This window comes from Sturnira hondurensis, unplaced genomic scaffold (genome assembly GCF_014824575.4).
Source record: "Sturnira hondurensis isolate 20B ecotype Veracruz unplaced genomic scaffold, ASM1482457v3 Scaffold0014132, whole genome shotgun sequence".
Classification (NCBI taxonomy): Eukaryota; Metazoa; Chordata; class Mammalia; order Chiroptera; family Phyllostomidae; genus Sturnira; species Sturnira hondurensis.
The window spans coordinates 15,368-26,059 of record NW_028086763.1 but is presented as its reverse complement, the minus strand read 5'-3'; the positions used below and the strand labels follow the sequence as shown (position 1 = coordinate 26,059).

Below are 10,692 nucleotides of genomic sequence, written 5' to 3'. Positions count from 1 at the left end.
CTCACCCGGCCTGCATGTTTCGTCCCACTGTACGCGAGTGTGCCACCGCTGCCATCACCCCTCCACCACTAGGTTTGCCCGCTGGGGCCTGCGTGGTCCGTCTCACTGTGCGTGAATGTGCGACCAAGGTCAGTCTGCCCCGCCCCCCGACTGGGTCCAGGCTGCCTGTGTGCCTGGTTCGGGGGATCTTTCCTGCCCGACCCTGCTCCGCTGCTGGCTCTGCCCCTCTTACTGGTCCATGTTGAACAGTTCATTGTTGTCGGACTTCCGTATAGTTCAATGTTCTGTTCTTTGGCTGTGTCTTTCTTTACTAAACCTTTGTGTATTCAAACTTGGTTGTGGGAGAAGGCACAGTGTTTCCACCTATGCCTCCATCTTGGTGGAAGTCCAAAAGTTTTCTAGTTTTTACCTTAAACACTATCTTGTTTATAAAGTGTTTGAATGATGCTTTGATAAGTTATAGATAATACCCTTTCACTTCTGAAGACTTTGTCATTATAAATTGGTGCAGGGATTTAACAAAAGGGTTGCATTTGTTGATATAATTTTCTTTTTTGCTATTTCTTTTAGTGTTGAATTTCACTGAATGAGTTTTTGACTCTAAAGCCATTTATTCATTCCTGAAATCAGATATCCTCATGCTTGGGATATTTATCCAGTCCATATTCATACATCCTTTTTTAAAAATTAAAAATAATATTGTATTTATTATTTTTTTGAAAGAGTGGAAGGGGAGGAGAAGAGAGGGAGAGAAACATCAATGTGTGGTTGCCTCTCACACACCCCTTACTGTGGACCTGGCCCACAACCTGGGCATGTGGTGTGACTGGGAATTGAACCTGTGATCCTTTGGTTCACAGGCCATCCCTCAACCCACTGAACCACACCAGCCAGGACACACACATTGATTCTCGAGAAGTCTGTTGCTTTGGTTCCAAAGTGTATGGATAGTACTTATCTGTGAATGCATGATCAGGGGACTCCGGAGGGTCCCAGAAGCTGCTGGGGGTGCATGTCAGGTCCCCAGGCTGGCTGGAGCCTTCCTGAGTGTCCTTGGGGCAGCTCCTGTGCCTTCTGGGGTCCCTGCAGGCTCCCTCCCTGGAGTGTGGGGTCTGGGGTCCTCCCAGGGCTAGTGGGCGGCCAGAGTCGCGTACACACTGGGCTCATCTGAGGGCTGGTGTGATGGGGAGGAAGGGGGTGCACCCGTCTTCCGTCTGGGGGTCATGAGGGTCAGCTGGGCATAGGTCACGTCCTGGGGGCCTTCAGAGGCAGCAGCCTGGAACAGGGGGACAGTGAGAGGGGTGAAAGGGGGTTGGGGTTGGAGAAGCCTGGGGCGTGGAGAGGACGGGACCCACCTGACTGTCCATCTGTCTGTCCTCTTCTGTTTGTCTTCCCTTCCTGTCTGGCAACTCCTCTGACAGGGGGGGAGGAGAAGTGGCCACTCCTTGCTTGAGTCTTGATCTGAAGTTCACTTGGGCATAGGTCACTTGTTTCGAATTGTCATCGGGCCTGTTCTGCTGCAGAGACAGTGAGACAGAACCAGCGTCTCTTTGATTCCAGTCAATTTTCCACCTGTAGCCAGATTCCCGATTTAAACTTTAAATCAGATTAAGTCACTCTTAGGATAGAATCTTCAGGTACTTCCTGAGCCTTGGGGCATCTGGAAGCTTCTGCAGTTCTGATTCTTAACCTAACACACTCTCTGTTGCTCATGCAGCTCTTGCTCCAGGGCCCATCTGTCTGAAGCAGCAGGTCCTGCCTCTGGACCTTTGCACCTGCTGTTTCGTCTGTTCCCTGCCCAGACCACACACTCTCCTTCCCAATGGAAGTGACCACTGCAGCGAACTGGGCAACAGGAAGGTCCTTGGTGGGTGTCCTGGACAGAAGCAGGGGTCTCACCTGAGGGTCCAGCTCTAGGCCCTCCCCAGGCTGTGGGTCCTTCAGGGCAGCACCTGCTGGGACAGAGTGGGGTGTGTCTCCTGGCAGGGACCCTGAGTGCTCAGGGCTGCAGACCAGCCTTCTCCCAGGTGGGCCGCTAACCCAGGGGTGAGGTGCGGGGCCAGGTCATGCTATGAATATCAGTCCTCACCTCTGACCCCCACACTCTCCCAGGCTGTCCCCTCCCCCATTGGCTTCTGAAATCCCTGTGCCCCCTCCCACAGGGTAGGGGTGCTTTCCTCTCACAAATGGGAGCTTTTGGGCATCAGCCTCTGTCTGGGCTGGTGAAGAGGGGCAGTGTCAGCCTTGGGAGGGAGGGAACCCCTCCTGGAGTGATTCCCGAGGAAAGAAGGAAACCCTGACACACGCTTGTGTGTGTATTTCATATTTCAGGAGATTGAAGACAACAGAGGTTTACCTGAACTTTTGTACATGTACTGACATTAAGTGTATTCCTTCCAGATTTCTGATGTGAGATTCTGGAGAAATCCGTTGCTCAGTGTGCCTTCCCCACCTATTTGATTTCCTGTGCCAGGTGCTCTGAGCCCCCCTCTCCTGTGACCCAGGTCACCCCATGCCCTACTCACCTGACGTCCTGCCTTTGCGTTGACACCGGTGTCGGAGGAGGAGGAAGAGGAGGAGGGAGAGCAGCAGGACGAGGGCCCCCGAGACCCCAATCAGGATGTTCAGGGACCAGTCGAGACCTTGAGCTGGTGTGACATTGTGAATGAACCAAGGGTGCCATTTAATGAGCACCTACTGTGTGCGAGGCATGTGCTGGGGTCTGTCTTTCATCTGCTCTGACCTCACAGCCCTGGTGCACCAGGAATGGCTGACCCCCCTCACATCCAGTCACTGTGGCCCAGAGGTTAGCCACATGCCCCCGGTCACCCAGCCTGGTCGGGGCAGGGCTGGGACTGGGCCCCGGGATGTGGTCTCCTGTGCTGTCCTCCTGTTCCTCCAGGTGGACACAAGCTTCGAGTGCTGGGCTCCCTGGGAGGCCCCTTTCTAGGAGGTCAGAGCCAGAACTGGAAGGAAATCTAAGCCCTGGACCCCGAATCTCTCCTTCTACGCTTGGGACCCGGAGGCACAGAGGGGGGAAGGGCGTGGCCAAGTCTGAGCCTCCAGAGGCGCCTGAACTTGCACAGGACTCAGCCCCTGTCCCCAGGGACACACCCACCACCTCCCCACATACACTCTCACTGATCGATCTGCAGGCCTGTCTGTGGATTCCCCAGTCCCACCCATGGGGGATTCTCCATCCTCAGGAACCTCCCAAAAATTCAGATGGGGGTAAGTGGTGGGGGCTGCCTTCACCCTGCTTCACCCTGGCTGCCCTTCCCATGGGTGGGACCATAGCATCTCCCTGTTCCATGACCCCCCACCCATTAGCTGATTGCCTCACATCCCTTGGGGCCCCGTGATCCCCCACCCAACATGTCTGTCTGGCCCCCAGACTCTTTGGGAGAGAAGTGTGCCAGTGAGGGTGATGTTCTCCCTGGGAGCAAGGCCTCTGCTATACACCACACTTGTCTCAGCCTCTTAGTCTCTGGGAGAAGGAGGGGGATCGGGATGGGTGCCCCTGGCCTTTCCTCCTTTTGCTCAGCCTGAGGCCTCTCCAGCGTCCCTGGGCCCTGGAACCTGTCTGGGCCCCACATGGGAGGATGAATTTGAGGCAGCAGTGAGGTGGTTCTGGTTGTTCAACTCTCTGTGAGGTAAGAGTCCCTCAGGCTGACCCTCATTCAGAGACCACCTCACTCTGTATCCAGCCCAAAGTTCCCTGGGGGACAGGGTGTTGACCTGATCATGAGGACACAGGGGTGGGGCTAGGGATGCTCACCTGAAATCAGGAGCTCCAGAGGGTCACTGGGCTGTGACAGCTGGAAGGGGGACGAGCTGAGTGAGCTGTAGCACCTGTAGGCCCCGAGATGGCCCCAGGTCACAGGGCTGATGGTGAAGTTGACCTGAGAGGGGGCAGCCGCTGTGTTCTGCAGTCGAAGCTGCTGGGGAGGGTCCAGGGACCCCTCCCTGTGCAGGTGGAAGGTGTCAGCCCTGACCTCAGATTGACACTGCAGGGTCACGTTTGCTCCCCAGGGCACTGAGGGCGATGGCTGTGCAGAGAGGGAGGGTTTCCTATCCAGTCCTGTGGAGAGGAGGGCTGTGATGTGCAGAGGGTCACCCCTCACCCCATGCCCTGATCCCTGAGCTAAGGGACCCTGTCCTTCCCCAGGGTCACTGTCTTTGACCCCTGTCAGCTCCTCTCAGTCCCTCTGGCTGGGTGCCTATTATTTCCATGCCTGCTACTCCATTTCCCAGACCTCAGCCACTGTTCCAGGACCCTGGCCTGGACTCTATCACCACTACTGTAATGCCAGGCCACAGCCCTGAGCAGACAGTCAGGACAGGGGGTGGGGCAGGACTCCTCACCTGCAATCAGGATGTCCAGGGGGGCACTGGGAGCTGACCACACATAGGAGAGGTTGTGTCCACTGTAGCACCTGTATCGGCCACCGTGGGTGAGGTTCACAGGGCCCAGGGGGAAGCTGGGGCTGTGCTGCCCATGGAGACCCTGGGGGGGTGTGGGTCCCCCTTCCTTGGTCAGAGCGAATCTGTCAAAGCCGGGCTCTGAGTGACACTGGAGGGTCAGGTTGTCTCCAGGCAGCAGTAGGGGCCCTGGCTGGGCTGAGAGGGAGGGCTCCATGTACACACCTGGGGAGAAGGTCATTGTCACCTAGGGGACACACACTCACCACCCACTGGGGCTGCAGGGAGAGCTCTCACGTGTCTCTCCCTAAGTCTCCTCCCTGTGGTTCTGTCCCCAATAAACTCCTGTCAGTGACCCCGACAACCCCCACAGCTTTCCTAGGCACAAGGTTTAGATCAGTTATTTGGGGCCCAGGAAAGAACCGCAGCCAAGTGTGGGCCACCTCACCTGTGACCGCAAGGTGCAGGGGGTCACTGGGCTGTGACCACACATTGGGGTTGGAGCTGGAGGAACCATAGCATCTGTAGGTCCCCCCATGGGAGGAGCTCAGGGGGCCCACAGGGAACACAGCCTGCCTCCTCCTCTCATGGGATCTCCATTCTGATTTCCTGTGTTGGGGCGGCTCAGCCCCTCCCTCCTTCAGCAGGTGGATCGTGTCCAGTGTGGACCCTGAGCTGCACAAGAGGGACACGTTCCCTCCTGAGGTCACCACGGGGCCTGGCTGTGCTGAGAGGGAGGGTGCACTGTGCTCTCCTGAGGGAGAAGGAGGATCTGAGTTAGAGGGGACTGTCACCCCACCTTCCTGAGGTGTGGGATGTGAGGGGTGAGGCCCCCCTAAAACCTCACTCTGTCCCCTTCATCCTCTGAGGGGGAGCCCACAGTGGGGAGGAGACTCGGGTTCCCCCTTACCTGTCACCACCAGGAGCAGGGGCTCACTCCTCTCAGACAGCCTGCCCTCAGTGCTGTATGCACACTGGTACAGCCCTGTGTGCTGTGGGCTCATGGACTGAATGAGGAACCGGGTCTTGTTGCTGGAGGCCTTTGGGATGATCGCATCTAAGGGCTCAGAACTCCTCTCTTTATACAGAACGTAGCCATTCGCCTGCAGAGACCCCTGACACCAGATGGTCACAGGGCTCCCCTTGCTGACGATGGGGCCTGGGTCAGCCCAGATGGAGGGTTTGGGAGGAACCGCTGGAAAAGAATCAGACCTACAGCATCAGGGGGTATCCTTGTCCCCTCAGTTTCCCCGGCTGTCACTCCAAGGCCCCTCCCACACTGGTCACCATCAGCTCAGGCTCACTGTGTGTCCCCATCTGCCCAGGGGCATCTTTGTGCTGAAGCAGGTCTGGGGGTTGACTTACGTGCCTGGACCTTGTCCTCTGGGCCCCGATGCAGCCCTGGAAGTGAGTCCCTGTGAGATTTTCCTCCAACTGATAAGATATGAGAGAAGAGGTGTAGGATGGCTTAGGTCATCTCTTTTCTAATCTTTAATGTGTCTCTCAAACTGGTACTCAACTCCATTCCCCAAGGTGAGCATCTCTGGGGCTGGACTTGCATTGCTGTGGAAAGCCCAGATGCACACGGGGGACCTCAATTGGTCCTGAAGGTCAGGCCGTGAAGGAGTGACGGCTGGATGTACGTCTTCAATGCTCCACCTCAGCTGCCTCCTTGTGTCTCTGACTTGGGAACATCATTTCAGTGTCTCGTTCCTTTCTTCTTTCCATCAGTTTTTCTTCTCAAAAAGATAAATAACTGACTGCGTACAACACAGGCATTTTTGGCTTTGAGAATTGCCAAATTTAACATATCCTCTAAGTCTTCATTTAGTTTGTAATGTAATTGGAATATTGGTAAGAAAGTAGCAAAAAGATAAAGGAAAAAGCCAAATCTGTAGATGCACACCTGCATGACAACCCAGATCTCTGTGGGTCACAGACAGGCCTGATGATGTGACCAATGAAGTCACAGGCCGTGCAGGGAACTCTGGGAGGGGGAGGGGGCACTGATGGGACTTCTGGTGGGAGGTGTTTTGGAGGATGATCTGACCCAGCTGACCAGCTGGTGTCATGGAAACGGAGCAGAAGCCCAGCCATCCTCCCACACCCAGGTAATGACAGGGGTCCCCCAGGGAGACAGGACAAGCCCAGGTTGGGCTCATGTTCTTTCTCCCACTGGGATTCTCTGGCATCAAAGTTCTAAACTGACCGAGCTGTTTCAAAACCTGGAGTGGATTCTGCTCTGATAGATGGGAGATGCGAGTCCCAGATACAGGTAGGATTTTGTCACTGGGGTTCAGTTGATGGGGCTCTGTGAACTCTGCTTTGATTTAAAGTTTCAGAGGATCCCCATCACCCTGACTGATAATGAGAGGCCTCCGTGACTCCATCTCCTAGGTGGGATTTATTCCACAGGGACCAGAACAGCTCAGGGGCCTTGAGTCAGCAACACAGACAGAGGCAGGAGTGGCTCCTGCTCTTTTCTCCCCCTCTGAGCTGGGCATCTTCCCCTTCATGTATTTCCTCCCAGCTGATCACATGGGACCCAGTGACCTCCCTGCTGCTTGAGACAAGAGGCCCAAGTGATGTGTTGAAATGTAAAGTGAGAAATAGCAGAAGCCTGGTGGAGTCTGTGTCTCCTCTGGGCTATGAGGACTCTGCTACCCAGCAGACATGAAGTTTGTCTGCTTGGAGGAGGGTCTGCAGACCCCAGCTGCTGCAGGACACAGCAACCAGGGGAGGCTGTGGGTGGGCCTGCCTCCTCCTGTCTCCCATAGTCCGTTACATGTCCCCCAAAGATTGTCCCTTCACACACTTTAGTGTCCTCTGTCCACACACCGCCACTGAACAGACCCTCAATGGGGTGAGGCAAGGGGAGTGTGGGGACTCCCCACTTTCTCTGTCTTTTTCTGGAGTGGGATTCCCCCTGTTGCCGGCCTCACTGTTTCGTCCTCCTTCCCGTTCCAGCCCAGAGCTGTCCTGGGATGGAGTTTGCTCCCTCAGTGGACCTGGGGTGGGGATCCTCACCTGATACCAGGAGCTCCAGGGGGTCACTGGGCTGTGACAGCTGGAAGGGGGAGGAGCTGAGTGAGCTGTAGCACCTGTAGGTCCCGTTGTGGCCCCAGGTCACGGGGCTGATGGTGAAGTTGGCCTGAGAGAGGGCTGCCGTGTCCTGCAGACGAAGCTGCTGGGGAGAGTCCAGGGACCCCTCCCTGTGCAGGTGGAAGGTGTCAGCCCTGACCTCAGATTGACACTGCAGGGTCACTTTCGCTCCCAGGGGCACTGAGGGCGATGGCTGTGCAGAGAGGGAGGGTTTCGTGTCCTTTCCTGGGGAGAGGAGGGCTGTGATGTGCGGGAGGTCAAAGCTTCCCCCATGTTCTTGACCCTGAGCTGAGGGACCGTGTAGTTCCTTCCCCAGCTTCACTCTGTGACCCCTCTCAGCTCCTTTCAGTCCCTCTCAGTGGCATCTTTTTTCTACAGGCCCCTAACATACTTTTTTTCTCCAAACCTCCCCTAAACCTCAGCCTCCCTCAGCCTCTGCTCCAGAACCCTGACGTGGACCCTATCACCACCCAGGTGACCCCAGGTCTGAGCCCTGAGCAGACAGTCAGGACAGGGGGCAGGGCAGGGCTCCTCACCTGCAATCAGGATGTCCAGGGGGGCGCTGGGGGCCGACCACACATGGGAGAGGTTGTGTCCACTGTAGCACCTGTACCGGCCCCCGTGGGTGAGGTTCACAGGGTCCAGGGGGAAGTCCGGGCTGTGCTGCCCCTGGAGACGCTGGGGGGCTGTGGGTTCCTCATCCTTGGTCAGGGCAAATCTGTCAAAGCCGGGCTCTGAGTGACACTGGAGGGTCAGGTTGTCTCCAGGCAGCAGTAGGGGCCCTGGCTGGGCTGAGAGGGAGGGCTCCCTGTACACACCTGGGGAGAAGGTCATTGTCATTCAGAGGACACACATCCACTGCCCTCTGGGGCTGCAGGGAGAGCTCTCACTTGTCCTTCCCTAAGGGTCCTGCCTGTGGTTCTGTCCCCATAAACCCGAATCACTGACCCCCCCCACACCCAAGGGCTTTACTACCCACGCGGTTTAGACCAGATACTTTCGGCACCAAAAAGAATTGAAGCCAAGTGTCGGCCACTTCACCTGTGACCTCAAGGCCTAGAGAGTCACTGGGCTGTGACCACACATTGGAGTCAGAGCTGGAGGAACCAGAGCACCTGTAGGTCCCCCCATGGGAGGAGCTCAGGGGGCCCACAGGGAACATAGCCTGCCTCCTCCTCTCATGGGATCTCCATTCCGATTTCCTGTGTTGGGGCAGCTCAGCCCCTCCCTCCTTCAGCAGGTGGAACGTGTCCCATGTGGACTCTGAGCTGAAGAAGAGGGACACGTTCCCTCCTGTGGTCACCACGGGGCCTGGCTGTGCTGAGAGGTAGGGTGCGCTTAACACTCCCGACAGAGGAGAATCTGAATTCAAGGGGACAGTTTACTTACCTCCCCTAGGTGGGTGCTGTGAGGCGTGAAAGCCCCTAAAGCCACACTCTGTCCCCTTCATCCTCTGAGGAGGAGCCCACATGGGGAGGAGACCCGGGTTCCCCCCTTACCTGTCAGCACCAGGAACAGGGGCTCACTCCTCTCAGACAGCCTGCCCCCAGTGCTGTACGCACACTGGTACAGCCCTGTGTGCTGTGGGCTCATGGACTGAATGAGGAACCCAGTTTTGTTGTTGGAGGCCTGTGGGATGCTCACATCCAAGGGCTCAGAGCCCCTCTCTATATACAGAGCATAGGCATCTGTCTGCAGAGACCCCTGACACCAGATGGTCACAGGGCTCCCATGTCTGACCCCAGGTCCTGGATCAGCCCAGATGGAGGGTTTGGGGGTAACTGCTGGGAAGGGATCAGACCTGCAGGGTCGGGAGGGGCCTTGTCCCCTCAGTTTCCCTGGCTGTCACTGCAAGGCCCCTCCCACACTGGTCACCATCAGCCCAGACCCGTGTGTGTCCCCCAGCTGCCTAGGGGCATTGTTGTACTGAAGTAGGAGGTCTGGGGGACGACTCACCTGCCTGGACCTGGTCCCACAGGCCCCGACACAGTCCTGGAAGAGAGTCCCAGCGAGATTATCTTTCACCCACACACAGAAGCTGCAGGCCTGCTGTGGCCCCTGAGTCCTGGAGTCAGATGTGAGGCTGAGCCTCCTCTTGTTCACCCAGATGCTCTGTCCCCAGGGAATCTTCTCATTCCTGGGTCTCTTGTAACCAGGACCTGAGAGATGATGGGACCCCATCCCTCATTGTTCCCCCGAAGCTCACCGAGACAGAGAAGGACAGTGAGGGTGACGGTTGTGGTCCTTCCTGCCATGGTCACCAGTGTGCAGACGTTGTGTAACTTCACTGCAACTCAGAGTAACAAATGGGGTGTTCCACAGTCTCAGCTCTGTGTGACAGGTCATGGGTTCCTCACCAGTGGCCTGGCAGAAAGGGAAGTAGCCCCTCCCCTAAAGATGGGCCAAAGGAGACAGTAAGCTCTGGAGATTTCACATCTGAGACTAAGCAGACTCCACAGACTCTGCACCCACCTCGTGTGACACCCAAATCCAAACGATGACTCCTGTCCCAGAACATGGGAATAGAGGACACCAGGCAGGACTCAGGAGCAGCCCAATTTCTGTTCCAGTTCTGATTCTGCCTTTTCTTGAACTCTGTGTCCTTGGGGAAGTCACTTCCCTCTCCTGAGATCCTGTAAGAGCCCCTTTTCCTTCCTCTTTCCCATTGGCCAGGCCCCCAGGCAGCATGGACTGAGCAGTCACCCTGTGCAGTCATGGTGCCAGGCCCAGGAGAGTCACAGCTGAAGCTGCTGGACTCTGTCCTTGGACTCACAGGGCTCAGAGGAATGAGGAGAGACAGGCAGACATGTGGACAGCAGACATCAGTGACGGTCTGGTGAGACTGTCCATGTGGGGAGAAAGACCAAGGCAGTGGGGTTCAATAACAGGGGGACATCGTGCAAACTGGGTCCTGGCTGTGAGGGGGTCCTTGTTGGGGCTGATCTGACTGAAGGGATGAGCAAGGATCAGTCCAGTGGTTTGGGGTGGGAGATGCCCTTGACCAGAAAGGGCTTGGGCTGTTCTCAGAAGTGGCCGCAGTCTCGTGAAGGCCGCGTCCTGGGCACACAGGATCTGGAGCAGAGTACTGATCGTTTGATTTGTATCTTGGAGTCAGTGGGGACAATGTTAAGCAACAGTGGGTGTAAACAAATTTATTTTAACCAGGGT

At 56.5% G+C, this 10,692-nt stretch overlaps 1 protein-coding gene across 1 annotated transcript; it reads right to left on the bottom strand.

Annotated features, from left to right (window-relative positions):
• Positions 1–835: 835 nt before the first annotated feature.
• On the bottom strand, positions 836–9,128 carry LOC118998442 (leukocyte immunoglobulin-like receptor subfamily A member 6). The gene is made up of 11 exons (XM_037062636.1): positions 9,024–9,128; positions 8,061–8,342; positions 5,788–5,856; positions 5,333–5,617; positions 4,871–5,176; positions 4,366–4,647; positions 3,779–4,081; positions 2,526–2,642; positions 1,900–1,952; positions 1,356–1,517; positions 836–1,276 (listed from the first exon to the last, which is right to left on the bottom strand). The coding sequence occupies exons 1-11, from the start codon at positions 9,115–9,117 to the stop codon at positions 1,130–1,132; spliced, it is 2,100 nt and encodes a 699-aa protein (XP_036918531.1). The 5' UTR covers positions 9,118–9,128; the 3' UTR covers positions 836–1,129.
• Between the last annotated feature and the right edge of the window lie 1,564 nt (positions 9,129–10,692).

Coding starts and splice junctions, on each gene's coding strand:
- LOC118998442 (XM_037062636.1), bottom strand. CDS start 9,117: ATGAGCCCACAGCACACAGGGCTGTACCAGTGTGCGTACAGCACTGGG. Junction 1,953..2,525: donor ACGCAAAGGCAGGACGTCAG/GTGAGTAGGGCA, acceptor CTGTCCCAGCAG/GTGCTGCCCTGAAGGACCCA. Junction 1,518..1,899: donor GCCTAGAGCTGGACCCTCAG/GTGAGACCCCTG, acceptor CTGTCTCTGCAG/CAGAACAGGCCCGATGACAA.